The 20,462-nt window shown below is 42.5% G+C and overlaps 1 protein-coding gene across 1 annotated transcript in view; it reads right to left on the bottom strand.

Moving 5' to 3' along the window:
- Window positions 1-20,462, bottom strand: part of LOC140198395 (contactin-associated protein-like 5) — a 1,369,276-nt gene that overhangs the window by 350,924 nt on the left and 997,890 nt on the right. Inside the window, exon 20 of the mRNA XM_072259488.1 lies at window positions 12,557-12,781. Within this exon, the coding sequence (XP_072115589.1) occupies window positions 12,557-12,781 (225 nt within the window). The remainder of the gene's footprint in view (window positions 1-12,556; window positions 12,782-20,462) is intronic.

Below are 20,462 nucleotides of genomic sequence, written 5' to 3'. Positions count from 1 at the left end.
CAGAGGTTGAGCATCTTGTGGATAGTGTGGAGGGCTGTCAGAGGTTACAGCGGGACATTGATAGGATGCAAAAATGGGCTAAGTGGCAGATGGAGTTCAACCCAGATAACTGTGAGGTGGCTCACTTTGGTAGGTCAAATATGATGGCAGAATATAGTATTAATGGTAAGACTCTTGGCAGTGTGGAGGATCAGAGAGATCTTGGGGTCCGAGTCCATAGGACACTCATTGCTGCTGTACAGGTCGATTCTGTGGTTAAGAAAGCATACGATGCATTGGCCTTCATCAATCATGGGTCTGAATTTCGGAGTCGAGAGGTAATGTTGCAGCTATCTAGGACCCTGGTCAGACACCACTTGGAGTACCGCTCAGTTCTGGTTGCCTCACTATAGGAAGGATGTGGAAACCATAGAAAGGGTGCAGAGTAGATTTACAAGGATGTTACCTGAATTGGGGAGCATTCATTATGAGAATAGGTTGAGTGAATTTAGCCTTTTTTCCTTGGAGTGACAGAGGATGAGAGGTGACCTGATAGAGGGGTATAAGATGATGAGAGGCATTGATCGTCTGGATAGTCAGAGGCTTTTTTCCAGGGCTGAAATGGCTAGCACAAGAGGGCACAGTTTTAAAGGTGCTTGGAAGTAGGAACAGAGGAGATGTCAGGGGTAAGGTTTTGACTCAAAGAGTGGTGAGTGTGTGGAATGGGCTGCCGGCATTGGTGGTGGAGGCAGATATGATAGAGTCTTTTTAGAGACTCCTGGGCAGAAAAATAGAGGGCTATGGATTACCCTAGGTAATATCTAATGTAAGGAGATGTTCGGCACAGCTTTGTGGGCCAAATGGCCCGTATTGTGCTGTAGGTTTTCTACATTTCTGTCTTACTGGGCCCAATTGTCCTATCAGTTTTCGATTTTTGTAAGGAATAGGTCATATGTCACTGTAGCATAGCAGTTGTCCTAAAACTAATACAGCACCAGTGATCGGTGAATAGGGTATAATTCCTGCCACTGCCCGTAAGGATTTTGCACATTCTCCCCTTGATTGAATGTGTTTCCTCCTGGTGCTCCAGTATTCTCCAATATTCCAAAGTTTATGTTTAGGGTTAATGAGCTGTGGGCATGCTACATTGGCACGGGAAACATAGCGACACTTGTGAGCTGCCCCCAGCACACTGCAAAAAGGACGTGATGCAAACGGCATATTTTCCTGCATGTTTCAATGTACATGTGACAAATAAAGTTAGCTATGTTTTTTTTACACTATTAAGTTTCTCTTTTTACATAATTGAAGGTACAATGGTGCAAATCACAAATTCCAACAGTCCAATCATGATCGGGAGCAAAGCACTTCAAAGAGTTTACTCGCAGGTTGGCGAAGCTAGTGAGATTCGTGGGAGTTCAGACATTCCAGAGGTCCAATCAACATCGGGATCAGAGCACTACAAATTAAATAAGAGTGCAGAAGGGGCAGGTGGGCAGTCATTGTTAGGAGTAGGCCAGCGGTGTGAGTGGGAGAAGCAGGCTTCGACGAGAAAAGGCTGAGGCCAAAGAAATGGGTTAGATGATTTGGTCTTGGTTACACATTGTACAGTGCAGGGACGATGGCAGATACATGACAGTGGAATGCTCCTCCTGTAGGATGTGGGAATTCATGGAGCCTGACAGTCTCCCTGATGACTACACTTGCGGGAGGTGCAGCCAACTCCGGCTCATGAAAGACCACATTGAAGAGCTGCAGCTGGAGTTGGATGAACTTACGGCCATCCAAGAGGCAGAGCAATGGCGGTTACACCCAGTGTGCAGAATTCGCGGAGTAGATGTGTGAACACCAAAAGAGGCAAAGGGAAAATGAAGTTAGTGCAGGGTCCCCCTGTTGCCATTCCCCTCAGCAACAGGTATACCCCTTTGGATACTGCTGAGGGGGTTAACCTATCTGGGCAAGGCAGCAGCAGCCAGACTAATCATACTGTGGTCAGAACTGAGCCTCAGATGGGTAGGGTGAAGTCAGGCAGAGCAATAGTCATAGGGGACTCGATAGTTAGGGGGACAGATCGGAAATTCTGTGGCAGCAAAAGAGACACCAAAATAGGGTATTGCCTCCTGGGTGCAAGGGTCCAGGATGTCTCGGAGTGGTTGCAGAATACTCTTGAAGGGGAGGGTGAGTAGCCGAAGGTCGTGGTACATGTTGGTACCAATGACATAGGCAGGAGAGAGGTCGAGGTCCTGCGCAATGAGTTTAGGAAGTCAGGAAGTTGGTGCCAGATGGTTGATTTGAGTATCTTAGAAACTGCTGATCAATTGGGATTTTCATGCACAACAATTTCTAGAACTTACAAAGTGAAAAACAAAAGCATTCAGTGTGGCAGTTCTGTGAGCAAAAACACATTATTAATTAGCGTGGTTAGGGGAAAATGGCCAAACTTGTGCAAGCTAAAAGGAAGGTGACAGTAACTCAAATAACCACACACTACAACAGTAATATGCAGAAGAGCATCACTGAATGCAAACTATGTCAAACCTTGAAGTGGATCACGGCAGAAGACCATGAACATACACTCAGTGGCCACATTATTAAGTACACAAGTTACCTAATAAATGAGTGTATGATTGAGTTCTATTTCACCCAGAGTGAAACCAATTCCAGGTGAAGTCATAAACACATGAGATCTTGCATTTGCTGGAAATAAGGTGCAACACACTGAAAATGCTGCAGGAACTCAGCAAGTAAGGCAGCATCTATGAAGGGGACATCTTGTCCAGCTGACATTTTGTGCCAAAATCCTCAGCAGGATTGGGAACGAAAGGGACAGAAAGCAGAATAAGAAGGTCCACTTTCCTCTATTAGATTTCTTCTTCTTCAATTGTTTACCTCTTCCGCCTATCCCCTTTCTGCTTTTTATTTCATGCCGTCTCCCCTATTCGCATACCTTCCCCTCATCTAGTCTCACCTATGACCTGCCATCTTGTACTCCTTCCTCCTCCCCTCACTTTCTTACGCTGGCCTCTGCCCCCTTCCTTTCCCATCCTGACAATTAGCTTCGGCCCACAACATTGACTGCTTATTCACTTCCACAATGCTGCCTGACTTGCTGGCTTCCTCCAGTATTATGTGTGTGTTGCTCCAGGAGAATTTGTTGGCATATTGGCACGGCTGACTATACAACAGCAACAAGTGTGCATCAGCATTTGCACAGTACCTATTTCCATCTGTACCAACAAAACAGGAACCACACTTTGAGTGACATAGTTAGCAGCACTGCCTCAGAGCTTCAGTCATCCAAATTTCAATCAAGATTTAAGATCCAAAATTGTTTTATGTCATTTCCAGTACATAAGTGTAAAAGAGAACAAAGTAAGGGTCATATTTAACCAATCTTACAGAGTTTTTCAAGAAAGTTACCAGGGAAGTTGATGAAGGCAAGGCAGTGGATGTCGTCTACATGGACTTTAGAAGAGCATTTGACAGAGTCCTACTTGGGAGGTTGGTCAAGAAGTTTCAGTCACTTGGCATTCAAGATGAGGTAGTAAATTGGATTAGACGTTGGTTTTGTGGGATAAGCCAGAGAGTGGTAGTAGGTTACCTCTCTGACTGAAGGCCTATGGTTAGTGGTGTGCCACAAGGATCAGTGCTGGGTCCATTGTTGTTTGTCATCTTTATCAATGATAAGGGCTGGAAAAAATGGGTTGAAAAATGGCAGATGGAATTTAACGCAGACAAGTGTGAGGCATTGCGCTTCAGTAGGATCAACCTGAGTAGGACTTACACAGTGTACGGTGGGGCACAGAGGAACATGGTAGAAAAAAGGGATCCAGGAATGCAGCTCAATAATTCATTAAAGTTGTGTCACAGGTACACAACTTGTGAAGAAAGCTTTTGGCACATTGCCCTCCATAAGTCAAAGTATTCAGTATGTTGAAGTTGTACAAGGCCTAACCTGGAGTATTGTGTGCTGTTTTGGTCACCTACCTACAGGAAAGATGTAAGTGAGGTTGAAAGAGTGGGGAGAATATTTAAAAGGATGTTTTCAAGACTGGAAGACCCGAGTTATAGGGAAAGGTTGTACAGGGTAACAGCTTTACTCCCCAGAGCTTTCTTTTTGCATGACTTGTATAATTTAATAATATAATATAATATAATTTCTTACTGTAATTTATAGATTTTTACTTATTGCTATGTATTCCAATGTACTGCTGCCGGAAAACAATAAATTTCATGACATATGCCAGTGATATTAAACCTGATTCTGATTGATATAGTGAGGATTTCTATCTCTACTAACTCTTTGCAAAATGAATTCCAAACCACTTTTCTCAATCATTTTGGGAGAGGCACACTGCAAATCAATGTAAAGGAAAAAAGAAAGCAAATTGCGGAAATCAGCAGGACATACAGCTTCTGAATTTTTGAACATTCCTTTGCATCCATAGATGCTGCTTGACCTGCTGATTTCCTCCAGCAGTTTTTTTTTAAATTCTGATCCACATTCCAGCATTTGTAGTCTCTTGTGTCTCCAAGTCAAAATTATATTCTGATGTGTATCAGCTTCTATCCAATTATCCTACACAGCTGAAACTTGAAAATGTATTAAGCCAAAGACAGAAGCATCTATTGGTGATGTGGCAGCAGGGAAGCTGGAGTCACTTCAGGTAGGCCAACATCGAAAGAATGCTAAAACTATCTCAAACAAATGTGAAACGTATTGACCTGGTTTAGTTAGCTGCAGACAAGTCTGAAATCCAGGTCTGCCAGAGGCTTTGCAGATAGTTTCCAACAGAAATATAAAGAAGGGGCAGAATCACTGAAAATTAGAATTAAAAGTCTTGAAAAGAGCAACAGATGTTGGTTGAAACATTTCCAGGAGGCTTTGGGGAAAACATTTCTCAATTAAAAGCAAAGAAACAAATTATCAGGATGGAAATACGATGTAAGTAAAACTGTGGCAATATACAGGAGCTAGTCTCTCATTAAAGATAAAAACTGATGTGTGAAGATCATTATTTTACAGAATCACAGGAAGTTACATTGAGGCAGGATGGCCATGTGAAGTGCCAGCACTAGACAAAAACAATCCAGGCTCTTCTTTAGTCCTGCATTTTCTTTTTCCTTTAAGTGTTTATCAGGCTTGTTTTTGAACACCGTCACTGAATCAGGCTCTACTTCTACCTATGCATTCCAGATTATAACTGCTCATTGCATTAAAAAGATATTTTCCCATCATTCCATTCTTTTTGTAAATTATTCAAAATCTCCTGATTCACGACTCTCATAGAATCTAATTGTTTATATACCTCCAAGGTATCCCCTTGAACTTACTGTTCCAAGAAAAACAACTCCAGCTTTTGCAACCTATCCACAATAACTAGTTCCTGGAATTATTTTGGAATTCCACCTCTTCAGCACCAAGGCCCGGCATTGGTCGAGGCTGACCATGGATATAGTGTCCCAGCTGTCTAGGTGATATGTAAACCAGTATGCAAACCAAGGCAGTACGATATGGAGAGCAAACTGCTGGCCTTCCTGGCCACGCAGGTGATGAATGCAAAGGAACAGTAGAAACTGCTACAGTTTGGCACGAGCAGTGTTGCAGGAGTGTTTAGTCTGCATTGAACTCAACGTAGGACTACTTAGGGACTCCAGCTCTGGATTTTTTCTTGACTTTTGTGCCAAAAGCCTTACCCACGACTGGGTGTAGATGTAAGGAGGTGGAGGTTTGAGATCAGAGTTTTCATTTCCCTAGATGAGCTGCCAACCACAACTAACGAGCCTCATATGTATGAAGCATTAACTAAATACTTCCAAAATTCTAATTTCAAATTAAATTAAATTAATTATCAAAGTACAAATATGTTGCAATTTACTACCGGGCTTCATTTTCTTGTGGCCATTCACAGTATATACAAATAAACAAAATAGAATCAATGCAAAATGGGCACCACAGTAGTGTAGCAGTTAGCGCAATGCTATTACAGCTCAGGGCATTTCGGAGTTTGGAGCTCAATTGCAGTGGTGTTCTCTAAGGAGTCTGTGCACGCTCTCCTCGTGTAATACTTGTTTTTTCATGGGTGCTCCGGTTTCCTCCCACAGTCTAAAGACGTATGGAGCCAGTTAATTGGTCATTGTAAATTGTCCCATGGTTATGTTAGGGTTAATCGAGGTTGTGGGGTTGCTAAATGGCCTGTTTGCAGGGCTTATCTGCTAAAAAAAATAAAAAAGAACTACACACAAATCCAGACAAACAACCAGTGTGCAAAAGGCAATAAATTGTGCAAATCAAAAAGAAAAAGAAGAACATATTAATAAGTAATAAATATTGAGAACCTGAGTTGTAGAGTCCTTAAAAATGAGTCCCTAGATTGTGGAATCAGTTCAGCAGCACGGTGTGTAAAGTTATCCTTTCTAGTTCAGGTACCTGATGATTGAGGGGCAAGAACTGTTCCTGAACATAGTATGAGACCTAAAGCTCCTGTATCTCCTTCCTGGTGGCAGCAGTGAGAAGAGACCATGGTCTGAATAGTGGGGGTCCTTGATGATGGATGCTGCTTTCCTGCAACTGTGCTCCTAGGAGATATACTCAATAGTGGGGAGTTTACTTTTGATAAATTAGGCTTTATCTACTAACTTTATATGCCTTTCTGTTCAAGGGCATTGGTGTTTCCATACCAGGCCATGATGCAGTCAATATATTCTCCACCATGCATCTATAGAAATCTATCATCACGACTTCCTTGGTCTTATGCTCCATGTTTCTATTTAGAATATCCTTTTTCAGCGAGGATACAATATTTTCAATAGTATGACTCTGCCCATGAACTTCACACACCCTCTTCCCCAACATTTTGTCCCTTCTTCTGTGGAACATCATGGGTAATAGCTCAGTGAATTCCATCCTTACTTTCCTCAGCATATAAGGATATATCCTGTCATGATAGGACGAGTTCCCCTTTCCTCGACTTTAACATCCAGCAAGTAGTGCAACTACAGCTTCCAAAGCCACGGGTCAACAGCACCTTCATTTACTGTCTAAGCTGCATCCTCAGCCTCCATCAGTAACTGAACTTTCTGGTTCAAAATTGGTTCCACCCTTCCTGTTTCAATCTATTCAGACACTAAGATCATTAGACAAAGGAGCAGAACTATGCCATTTGGTCCATTGAATCTGCTCCATCATGGCTGATTTAACCCATTCTCCCCCTAACATTCATTAAGGAACCCATCACCCCGGACTCATTGCTACCATGAAGAAGGAGGTACAGAAGCCTGAAGACATGCGCTCAGTGTTTCAGGAACAGCCTTTCCTCTCTACCATCCAAATGTACAATAAAACCCTTGAACACTATCTCATATTTTCCCTCTCTTTTAACACTCCTTAATTTAATTTTATATATACTTCCTAATATACTTGTAACACCCTGGGAAAAGTTTCACTGCCAATGTAATGTTCTTTCTGTAGAAGCAGTGTTTGGGTTAAGGTTAAAGATAACGGGTACTTTGGAATGTGCGCTATCCAATGACAGGAGGGTGTTTTCGTGCCATGTGCCTGACACCAGTTTTTTGTTTGGCGGGAGATGAAGACAGAAGACACCAGGGGGACGAGATTGTAGGACTCGATCTGGAGTGGAGACTGATGAAGGCCAGGGAGATTGAAGGAGGATCAGCGAAAAGGGAAACTGTGAGCTCCAACTTGTGCACCTTAGACTGTTTCATTAAAATGGGCCCTTTTCTTTTTTTTGGCTTTTTATTCATTAACCCCTTAGTCAAATTAAGAATTATGAAGCTAAATCATTTAATTGTATGTGGCATACTGTTTGTTATTCTATGGTACTGATTTGTAACAGGGTACGAATCACGCAGCATCCACACAAACAGGGGGTCTGGGGGTGGACTCGTATCTCAATCTCATCCATTTGGCAGGGCCAGAATTTGTCTTCCCTACACTTACACAGTGCCAGAGATTGTCTCTCCTACACTTACACAGGGCCAGAGATTGTGTTCCCTACACTTACACAGGGCCAGAGATTGTCTCCCCTACACTTACACAGGGCCAGAGATTGTGTTCCCTACACTTACACAGGGCCAGAGATTGTCTCCCCTACACTTACGCAGGGCCAGAGATTGTCTCCCCTACACTTACACAGGGCCAAAGGTTGTCTTCCCTACACTGACACAGCCAACAGAACCTGAGGGTTACATACTTTATTGCTCATGACAACGAATTTCATAATATATGCCTGTGACATCAAACCACATTCTGAATCTGATTCTCATAACCTTTGATGCCCTTGCAATTCAAGAACCTAACAATCTTTGCTTTAAATATACTCAATGACTTGGCCTCCACATCCATCTATGAGATGGTTTTCACAGATTCACCATCATCTGGCTAATGAAATTCTTCCACATATCTGTTCTAAAGTGATATTCTTCTATTCTGAGGACGTGCCATCTATTTTTAGAGTCCCTTACTATAGGAAACATCTGCACTATCTATATACTACTAAAAATCTCATGCTCTGTCTGTGTTTGTCTGTTTGTGACCTCCAATTAGCAGAAATGCTACATTACAGCGGCACCTTTTTTGGCTCAATCGAATTGAAATGCGCTAGCTTACAGAATGCAGGCAAAGTTCCGGGTTATCTATTCGTATAAAATTGCTCATTCGCCAAAAATCAACAGGCTGGCTTTCACCCAAGACCCGATCTGCCATCATGGAAATCGGGACGTGACAGCCCGATGCATGTGCACGACCAGACTCAGCAGCGACACCTACCGGAGCAAAAAGGCAGGGCAGCTCTATTTCGAGGGGTCACATTCTGCTCATCACCATCAGCATGTGCAGGATTGGTACAGATCCAACCACCACCCATCAATAACAGATAATTAAATCTTATTGTAATGACGTACTTTGAGACACCCACAAAACCCTTTGCTGCAGTCAAAGGACAGAGGTGACTATATCACATCCATTTAGGAGTGTGCCAACCACATCATCAAGAATAATCAGCATCATTTGGTGTTATTGCTTCGTATCTTCTATCCAGCATTAGGGTAAAAAAAAATGGTCAGCCTAATTATGCCATGTGGAAAGGGAAGGGGTACATTATGGTCAAGAGATGATGCCAAACATCATCGAGAAGCAGCAAGGAGAGGGAGAGAACAAGAATCGGATGAGGCCAGGGCCATACGACTCCAGGATCAAAGAGTCAGGGCAAGAAAAGATCAGAGAAGAAGAGACAGAGGAGAGGCATGCATGTCTCCAGGATCAGAGACGAACAACAAACAGCAGAAAAGCTGAAGAGACGGGTCATGAAAGGGCTGCACATCTCTAGAACGACAACGGGTGGCAGATAAACCAGAAATGATGCCATCAAGAGTGTCCTTCATTAAACGAGGGGGAGCTATATTTGCTGCAGTTTTCTACTTCAGTTTCCAAAGCAAAGCAATACCAATAGCATTCAGGAAAATTTAATGTTCATTCTGGTCACATCAGACTGCACTACCCTTCTTTCAAAGGGTGCCCCAACGGGTCACCCCGTTGACTAGTTACCACTATATCTAGGCTTTTCAAAATACGATACATTTCAATGAGATCACCCCTCATTCTTCTAAACCCCAGCAAGTACAGGCCCAGAGCATTCAAACTTTCCTCATTCATGAAACCTTTCATTCCCAGAATCATTTATTGGCGCATCCTTTATTAGATAAAAGGCCCAAAACTTCTCAAAATACTTAGTGTGGTCAGAACAATGCCTTATAAAGCCACAGTGTGGATAAGCCAATGACTCATTATAAAGTCTTTAACTTTTAGATTAATTTTTATGTTATGTGTTTAGCAGGACGCAAAATATTTTCCTGGACCCACTATATCAAAGATGGGAAAGACTTTGACCTGAATTTTCCGCAGACAATTTCACCTGTTGTACTTGCCGGTCACCTACTTAGTCTGAGCAGCTGATCATCAGAGCTAATTGGTGGGGCCTTTTCAACCATAAGCTCAAGTATACTCCATGAAGTTGCTATGATCACCATTTCAGGCATGACTTCAGGTTTGACTGTCTTATTAGCATAAAATCAATTACATCAAATGCTATGCAAATTTCCTTATATTTAGCCTCTTAACTGATCCTCGACATCACATTCAACAAGACAAAGGGACAACTGGCAAAATGCCAGCAGAGTCCTGGGAAAATCTTGATTTTTATCCTACTTCCCAAGTACACCACAATTTGGAAATGCCTAACTATTCAGCTGATTTGGATATTCAGGACTACTATGTTAGTACAGAGACTTGACTTGAACTTCCCACACAATTAAGGAAACTAATGCATAGATGACATTGTGATGTAATATTAATTTCATTAAGGGAATATTGATAGAATTAAAATGGTTATTAATAAAATAATGAAATTCCTTTTTTTGCACAATGAACACAATGGATCTTCACATTTTCAACCTATTGATACTTGTCATAAGGATGCGGTCAATGACAGTAGAATGCCAGATTAGGTGAATGAAGAAATGTTGACAGATTGTGTCGAGAGTGGTGGTCGGTGTGATAAAATGAGGTGAGAAAATAGGTGGTGGTGATGCTGGCAGGGGAAACTTAATTTTGCACACTGAACCATATCTCATTGATTTCAAGAATTTTGTAAGTGTGCATGTGGCTGATTGCGTGATGAATCGATTGGGCTTCCTATGCATGGAAGGCTTCACTCTTTCCGCAGTCTTTTGAGTTCACGTGTTTTGTCTTGGTGGACTCCGCTTACAGCTCCGAGCCCAACACTGAAAGTTGCCCATCATGTACAGTGGCTAAAATGACTGAGTAAAAACATTTAACCCTTTGCTCCCTGTCTTCCTTGCTTCGTTCGTAGGTAACACACAGTCCTCAGTAAAATTAACCTTTGAAAACATGTGGATCATAGCTCAAAGGGGAGCCTAAAATGGGGATTTGTTGGGATGTCTGGCTGAAATGACTGCCTTAACCATAGTTCAAATGATAGCAGGTCTTGTCTGTGTTCCAGATACTAAGTTTCACCTCAAGGACTTATCAAATATTTCATTACAAAAGGGGTGCTGCACACTCTGTTGGCATTGATGATACACCAATAAGTAGAAGAGTAAAATTGTGAGGATAATTAAAGCTTGAAAAAGCACATAGATAGGTTAAGCGAATGGGTAAGAAAATGGGACAGTGTACCACCATGATGTGGAAAAGTTGTGTTTCTAGAAAACTGTATAGTAGTTTTAATAATATGAACCCTTTTTTCCACCTTTGAATTCCATGTTATAATTAGAGATGCTTTCCTACTGGGAGATTTCCTCTTGACAGTAATGACCCACGTGGATGCAGGGTTTATAGGCAAGGAAATTCTGATAGTATTGTGGGCAGAAGAAAAAGGATTGATCGATCAATTAAAAATGGATGTTACATTATTTGATACAATTATTAACAGAAGATATTGCCTTGACAGTTTCCTTTAAGTGGCTTCCCACTGTGAATTGGCAGCCTTTAATTCAAGTACACATTCAAAACACAGTACCAACAGTCACACACAGCACAAGGCACATATAACACATATAAATTAGCAAGTGCATGTAAGATATCAGTAACATACAGTCACACAAAATGTAGTCCCTGAGTTCATGAACATTGCAGAAGTCTGCACTCAAACAATTTGCCCTTTAGCCTTTTCAGCTTCCTAAAACCCTTCCCTCTGTCAATGGTAACTTCACACATCTCATGACACCTAACAACTGTAACATCTAGCAAAGTGCTAGTGTCTTCCACAGTGAAGACACTAGTAACTTTGTACATTTCCCATCAGGTCTGTTAAGTTTTTTCAAATAAGTATCATCAAAGTGCACTTTTATTCTGTATTTCAAATTTTTTGACATACAGCTGTAAATTCTGTAAGGGGGCATTTCCATTGTCTAGATTGTCATAACACAAAGGTACACAGTAGATTATAATGGAGCAATGGGTAGGGGAAGTAATTGAAGTTTGTCACTCTGGTAGGAAAAATTAAAAGTGCAATATTACTTAATATTACTTGCCAGAGAAACAGGAAGTAATGAGGAAGGAAAATAGATTGTTAACCTTCTCTGGAAGAAGCATAGATTAGGGGAAAGGGGGAAGATCTATCTATAAGTACAATGGACCTGGAGTACAGCAATATAATATTAGTCTCCTTATATTAGGAGGAATATAATTCATTGCAAGGAATTCAGAAAAGGTTCACAGGATAAATTTGTGGGATGAGAAGTTCCATTATGAGAAAGGTTGCATACTTTGGGCATAAGCTGTGTGTTTTAAAACAATGAGAAGGGATCTTACTAAAATGTAAGATTCAGAATGAATTCTCAGGATAGATGCTGCTGGGATGCTTCCCTTCATATATTTTGTATCATTCAAGACTGAGGCGGGGAGGAATTTCTTCCTTCACAAAGAGTTACCTTTGGAATCTTTGGAAGCGTATACAGAGAATGCAAATCATTAATTATATTATTTTTATTACCACCATATTCTAAGTAACATAAAGGAAATGTTCAACAAGCTTACCATTTTTGGAGAGAGTCACAGCCAAATATTCCTCATTAAGACAGCTGACATAAAGAAGCATACATGGAGTGTGTCTAGTTCGAAAACTGAATGCAATATTTTCCCTGAAAAAAGTGTGTTCTGAAGATGCAGCAGATGAAAGATCACTTAAATTCTTGACCAAGGTGAAAGGTTCCTGTAATGTGTATACCAATGACGTTCCAGGTTCAAAGATGGCAGAAATCTCTGAGAGAAAAAAAAAACAAAACACACATTCAAAATTAATAATGTTTTAATTAAATAATTTTATAATAAAATAAAATGTAAGATTTTATAATTCAAAATAAAATTACTTTATTTGACAGCAAATTAGATGTAAATATGAAAGAGATAATCCACGATTTTTTCCACTATAATATATATTAATATGTATTTAATTTTTAATTTAGTGGCTGTACTACCTTTGATTAAATAAGTTTCCATTCTGCTCACCAAAGGAACTTCAAATTCAACATTTTAAAAATATAACAGATATTCCAAATTCTTCTTTTTAAGAGAATCGTCTGTGTATATGTGTATACGTGTGTGTGTATAAAGTGATGAAGAAATGTTGGGTGAAGAACTATTAGAAATATATCTAATAACGTCAGTGGATTATTTTCCAGTACAACACATGTGGAATAGTGCTTAGAGCTGCAAAACTATTGAGCAAACAATAAATATCATCTCAGCCTCAATGATCATCACGCAGTCATTAGGTCATAGGGCACTACAGCACAGAAACTTTGACCCATCTAGTCCATGCTACACTATTGTCCTGTCTTGTTCCATTGACCTGCACCTGGACCGTAAGCCTCTTATTCATGTACTTATCCAAACTTCTCTTAAATGTCTCAAATCCATAATTATCACTTCCGACAGCAGATCATTCCGCACTCTTGCCAACTTCTGAGTGATGTACCCCTTAAACATTTCTCCTCTTACCCTTAACCCATGATCTCTGTTCTAGTCTCACCCAACTTCAGTAGAATGAAGTCTGGTTGCATTTACCCTATCAACCCCTCATAATTTTGCAAATCTCTCCTCATTCTCCTGTGTTCCAGGGAATACAGTCCGAAACATTTCAAACTTCCCCAAGTCTCAGTAACATCTTTGTAAACTTTCTCTGCACACTTTCACTTGTTATTAATTTTATTGATATCTCTCCTGCAGGTAGGTGACCAGAACTGCACACAATACTCCATGTCCTGAATCACCCTAGCTTAGATATATTTATAATACTACATGTAATTATTATTTGAGGAAGTAACTTGAATCCTTTGAGGAAGTAACAAGCAGGGTGGACAAAGGAAAGGCAATGGATGTCATTTACTTCAATTTTCAAAAGGCATTTGATAAAGTGCCACACAAGTCTGCTTAACAAGATAAAATCCTATGGCATTACAGGAAATATACTGGCATGGATAGAGGAATGTCTGACGGGCAGGAAGCAGCAAGTGAGAATAAAATGGGCCTTTTCTGGTTGGCTCCCAGTGACTAGTGGTGTTGCTCAGGGGTCAGTATTGGGATTGGTAGCTTTTACATTGTTTGTCAATAATTTAAATAGTGGAATTGATGACTGTGGAGAATTTTACCAATCTAAGGGTCCATACCTATGTGCGACTATAGAATTGCATGTCTGCACAGATCGATGCATAGATCAGCACAAATCAGATACTGCCCTTTAGTTTACTGGTGTCAGTCTCAAGACTGTGACTTGAGTGCTTTTAGTTGTTTCTATTCAATTGAACAATGATGTCTGGGACAAAGCTCTTGTTTTATCACTATTGATTGTTTCTGTTAAAATGTGTTACCATACTGCTTGCATGTCCTGTATGTTATAGGCAGGAACTCTCTGTAACCAAAGGCAGGGTCACAGCTCTGAGGAGGGACAACTGTCTATGTCACGTAAAACAAAGAGTCCCTTGGATACTTGGGTCTGAGGCTGTTGTGGAAATAAATTTTCCTTAACAATCTAGTGACAAAGATGGAATCCCTACTTATGGGATCCCACTGAAACCCAACCGAGTAATTGGCCCCTAGGGAAGGACTTTAGTCCCCATCTGTGAGACTTCCCTGAAAGAAGGGAAGTAAGACCAGAACCAGGGTGAGACATGAGGAAAGCTGTCCATAATCTGCCAATGTCCAGTTCCTGAGTTTCCACAAGAACAAGAAGGAAACTTGGAGGAGATTAGATCTAATAGCTAAAATATTTTATGAAATTTAATGTGTTCCAGGTCTTCATTTATGGTAATCAGCTGATTATGAAGCCGAGTTAGTAATGAAACATAGAGCATGGAGTACTAATAATTAAACAGGAGTATATGTAAAATGGATAACCAGGCCAACCAGTAAGTCCCTGGTCAAGCCAAGCCAATCAAAAAAGAATAAGGGACCCCCACATGAGCGATGTCTGGCTGATCACGAAGACTCCAATGAATACAGACACAGAGAAGAAAATTGCAAAATACAAAAGGACAACGTGACTATTGGGTGATCTGATAGTTCTCTCACTGATAAGGTTTGGTTTTAAACAGGGGACACCAGGTACTCTGCTACATTTTCCAGTGACTTGTATGGTTGGAGTCAAGGATTTGGAGACTCTTTCGATTTAATAAAAGTTGGATATTGGAAAGGAGAAACTGAGGCCAGGAATGGGGATCCTAATTGTGATTTTGATTACATGATATGGAGCTTTGAGAAATGGGAAGAGGTGGTAAGGAGACACCACCCCTCCCCAAATTTAAGATCAAAAAGGAGGAAAATAACAGCTGGATGACTAATACTAATATTGTCCTGATGGCACCAGCAGGTGGCCTATACCAAGTGAGCAAAGCTGCAGCCCCATGAAGTGCCTGATGACGATTCAGGGGTCATTGAGGTGGCAGAGGGATTGCAACAAAGACCCCCAATTCAACAGGCCCAGGCCGCACTGGAACCTGCTGCTCCCCTGGATCAACATGCTGCCCCTAAACCGGAGTCTTCTGGGGCTCAGGGGCAGAGACATTGCCCTCAATCCTGAAAGGTTGCGGCTCGACTGGACAGAAGGGAGAGGGTGCCAGATAGCACCACAAGTGGGAGGAACCTCTCCGTTGCCCCAAATAATGGTGGGTGACATTCCTATTCTAAAACACTGTCCCCAGCTGAGGTAAGCAATATGGTTAGCAATGCTCCTGATCTGCTCAGAAAACCTGTGGTGTTCCATAATTGGCTCACACAGACCTGCCAAATATTTACCCTACTGACCCATGATTTACGGGCGCTCCACTGTATAATATAGGAAACCTCATGGGTAAGGGAATAGAAACCTACTTCTCACATAATAATGAGACAGATCCCGGAGGGCAGCTGGCAGCCCCCAGTGGGACCAAGGTGGCCTTGGATACACGGGTGCACAACATTAAAGACCCCATCCTTGCGGTGACCAGGCAACACAGGGACTTCAGAGAGGTTACCTGCTGAATGCAAAAAAAAAAGGAGAGATGGTCACTGACTTCATAGCCCAATTCAAAGGCAGTTGGGAGTCAAATGGCAGAATACTCCTGAGCCAGCAGAATGCCCCGTTGGCCGTACAAACCTTCCTGAACTGCCTCCGACCCGAGGTCACCCATGCCTTTAAGTTGACCAGTTTGAACAGGCAGAGCCAGCAATGGAATGTGGAAACCCGAATCCTGATTAACATGGGTTTAAGTTCACGGGAAAAGGGGCAGTCTGCACAGAAAGGCCAGTGGAATGTGGGGGCTCGACAAAGGCCCTGGGATAAGTGACGTATGTAGAAAATATGGACGAAAGAGGCATTGGGCCAGACAGTGCAGAGGTGGTGGGGAAGGACAGGATAGAAAGGGGCAGGGAGAAAGATGATCCGGGAAAACCTCTGGAAACTAACACTTTTCATTCAACGTAACCCCTTCAAGCTCCAATAGGGAGGCCACAAAGGGAAGACCGTACAGGCAGCTATTAACAGACCTTCCGAGAACTCACTCCTGGAAATACAAAGTTTGTAGAAATTGCTAAGAAAACGAGTGCATGTCCTGATCGACTCCGGCACCACCATATTGTCTGTGAGCCCGTCCGTGGCACTGTTGAAAAGTATTGTTACATACCCCGTGGGTGTCTTTGTGACTGTCTTATAAGCATGATGTAATGGTCTTGTGGAGGTCACATGATGTAATTTTCCCACCAGTGTGAGGTCACATGATGACCTGTTCTCAACATTTTATGTTTTATAAAGGAGACCCCTGGTGTGATGCAGTTAGTTTCAGTTGAGTTGTTGTTTGCTTCGTTAGTTACTCCGTTATGCTGAGTATTTATCTCATGACGCAGTTTCATTTTAAAGAGGAGTTCTACTTTCTATTGTAAGGTAAAATAGTTGTGCCAGCAGTTTCACCAATCGCTGCCAGCTTTGTTGGTGTATTTTTGATTTACTTTTACAGCAGTATTGGAGAGTGAAAACCTTCTTAAAGGACGGGAACCTGAAGGATCGGAATAAAGTTGGAGTCGTTCGGCGGTTTTATAGAGGATCGACCATACCGAGCATTCATTCAGAAGTGGTGACCTATACCTGAGATAACTCCCGCAAGAGCAGGGAAGTTTGTGCAGTGTCCCCTCGCCAGGAAAAGGTCAGCTCCTTTAAGCCATTTTATTTCCTTCATCGTGAATTCTTTGGAGAATCAGCAGTAACGTCACGTCTTCAAAGAAATCCGTTTATAGGGAAGTCTCTCCTTATTGACTGTGTAAATCACTTGGACTTTTGAATTTACCATTTTAAGACAGGGTTCAAATTTACCACTTTAAGAACTGTTTTCGCATTTACCCCTTTAAGAACTGTTCCGGAGTTGCCGTATAGCAGTTGACTTCCGGTTAAGTTAGTCGTTCGAATACTTTTCGCTATTGTTGAGCAGAGTTTAATAAATGATAGTTTGTTTTTATGAAACCTGCCTCAATTGATAATTCATTGTTGCCGATTCATGTGACATTATAGAAACTATAAAAACTGGGAGGATAGCTGGAGTCCTCATTATCCCATTATCACAGCCCGTAGAGATTAGAGTAGAGGGCAGAGGAGTAGAGAAGACTTTTCTCATAACCAATAACTCACCCATTAACTTGCTAGGATACCAGGCTTTATGCGAGTTGAACACTGCAATCCATTGCACTCTCGAGGGATTGTACCTCGAGCTGCCTAATGAGGAGGTGCCTGAGCTTCACTTTATGATGCTCCAAAAAAAACGGGACCCACAGAAACACAGGTGACTTTATGTGCCAAGGACATAGAGGGGCTTCACTGGGGAAATTGACTCTGGCAGGATGTAATAACGGAGGTGAAGGATCGGGAGTTTTTGCAAGACTTAATGAATACTTTACTTTATTGTCACCAAACAATTGATACTAGAGCATACAATCATCACAGCGATATTTGATTCTGCACTTTGCGCTCCCTGGAGTACAAATCGATAGTAAATATTAAAAATTTTAATTATTTATCATAAATAGAAAATAGAAAAGGGAAAGTAAGGTAGTGCAAAAAAACCGAGAGGGAGGTCCGGATATTTGGAGGGTACAGCCCAGATACAGTCAGAATCCGTTCAGCAGTCTTATCGCAGTTGGAAAGAAGCTGTTCCCAAATCTGGTCGTATGAGTCTTCAAGCTCCTGAGCCTTCTCCCGGAGGGTAGAGGGACGAAAAGTGTGTTGGCTGGGAGGGTCGAGTCCCTGATTACCCTGGCAGCACTGCTCCGACAGCTTGTGGCTGACCACTGCCTTACGCTGTACTGCCGCTTTCGAGATCCCGATCCCAATGATGATTACCTTTATAAGGCTACTGAATATGAGGGGACACTAGGACCCATCTCTTTCAGTGGTGGCATGGCTTTTAATCTTGAGACACTTACTGCAGAAATCCACCTTGATCCCAGCTCCTTTTACACCCAGACACAGTTATTCCTAGAGACGCAGATGTCCCAGCCTCATGATTCCCTTGCTCTGCAACCTCCCTTCACGTCGGAGGACTTAGGTCCTATGGTAAAAAGAGTACGGACCAATCTACCCCAATGCCAAGATTCCGGGGTACACTTGCTGACCCCCAATTTGGGTATCATTACCATTGCCATCAGAAGGGCTGAAGAGATCTTTCCCCGACACCATCCTCCGCCTCAATCCCGCTGACGTCCACCACGGAGCTAAGAACCATGTAGGCCTAGTCAAGACCATGGCTCCTCAATGTGTCACGCTGAAACGGAATAGCCATCTACCCTCTGTCCAACTGTACTGCCTATCACTGGACCACTGCAGGGTATCAGGCCAGTAATTGAGACCCTGATACAACGAGGGGCTCTCAGGCCCACTCAGAGCCCTTGCAATACAATTATTTTACCCGTCCCTAAGCCGGGAAGACCTGAGTAATGGCGGTTCACAGAGGACCTATGGTCAATTAATCAAATTGTGCAACCAGTTTCGCCCGTGGTGCTGGATATCAATGTTATACTGGCCTCCATTCCCTCCCAAAGCCGCTGGTACATTGTATTCGACTTGTGCTCAGCCTTCTCCATCCCACCCCTCCTCCCCCGCATGAAGACAGCCAGTATCTATTTGCCTCACTTACAGTGGCCAACAATACAAATGGACTCGGCTGTGATACGACCTTTCGGGAGGGTTTGATACAAACAGCACCCAAAATCATCCGAGTCTAAGGTAATGGTAGAAGCATTCACTGCCCTGAGAGAGGCCCTGATGAAAGCTTCTGCCCTCGGGCTGCCGGACTATAATAAACCCTTCTATCTCTACATGAATGAAAAAGAGGGCTTTGCTAGTGTCGTCCTGTCTTGGGAGCATGGTGGACTCCGGAGACCTTTCTGCCCCCGGCAGGTTAGATTATGAAGACACTCAGCCCTCGTTTATTGTCATTTAGAAATGCATGCATTAAAAAATAATATAATGTTCCTCCAGAATGATATCACATGAAACACAAGGCATACCAAGACCAAAACTGACAAAACCACATAATTATAACATATACTTACGACAGTGAAAAGCAATACCGTAATTTGATAAATAACAGACCATGGACACGGTTAAAAAAGTCTCAAAGTTCCGATAGCCTCATCATCTAACGCAGATGGTAGAAGGGAGAAACTTTCCCTGCCATGACCCTCCAAGCACTACAAACTTGCCGATGCTGCACCATTGGAAGCACACGACTGCAGCGGATTCTGAGTCCATCCGAAAACTTCGAGCCTCCGACCAGCCCTCTGACACTGAGCACCGAGCACCATCCTCTGCCGAGCGCTTCGACCCTGCCCCGGCTGCCGAGCAACAAGCAAAGCCGAGGACTTGGGGCCTTCCCCTCCGGAGATTCTGGATCATGCAGTAGCAACAGTAGCGAAGCAGTCATTTCAGAAGTTTCACCAGATGTTCCTCCGTGCTCTCACATCTGTCTCCATAAAATCAGAATTGTGCACGGCACCCTACTTGACAGATAACAGACATCACCACTGGAGTGGCCGCTGCAAGCTGCAGTGTTGGGGGGGGTGGTGGAGATGGAGAAGGCTGAGCACAAGTCGACTACAATGTACCAGCGGTTTTGGGAGGGAATAGAGGCCAGTATAACATTGATATCCAGCACCACGGGTGAAACCGGTTGCACGATTTGAATAATTGACCGTAGGTCCTCTACGAACTGCCATTCCTCAGGCCTTCCTGGCTTAGGGACGGGTAAAATAGTTGTATTGCAAGGGCTCTGAGTGGACCTGAGAACCGCTAGTTCGCAGGATGTCTGATTGTCTCCAACCGTGCTATGGCCACTGCTGCCCTAATGGGAGAAAAGGCCAAGTACTGGTCTTGGGTCATGCTTTACCATCCTGACTCCCCACGCAGTGATGCTGCTCAACTCGG

Source organism: Mobula birostris, chromosome 5 (genome assembly GCF_030028105.1).
Source record: "Mobula birostris isolate sMobBir1 chromosome 5, sMobBir1.hap1, whole genome shotgun sequence".
Classification (NCBI taxonomy): Eukaryota; Metazoa; Chordata; class Chondrichthyes; order Myliobatiformes; family Myliobatidae; genus Mobula; species Mobula birostris.
Note: the sequence above shows the minus strand (reverse complement) of the source record. Positions and strands in the feature narration are given on the sequence as shown.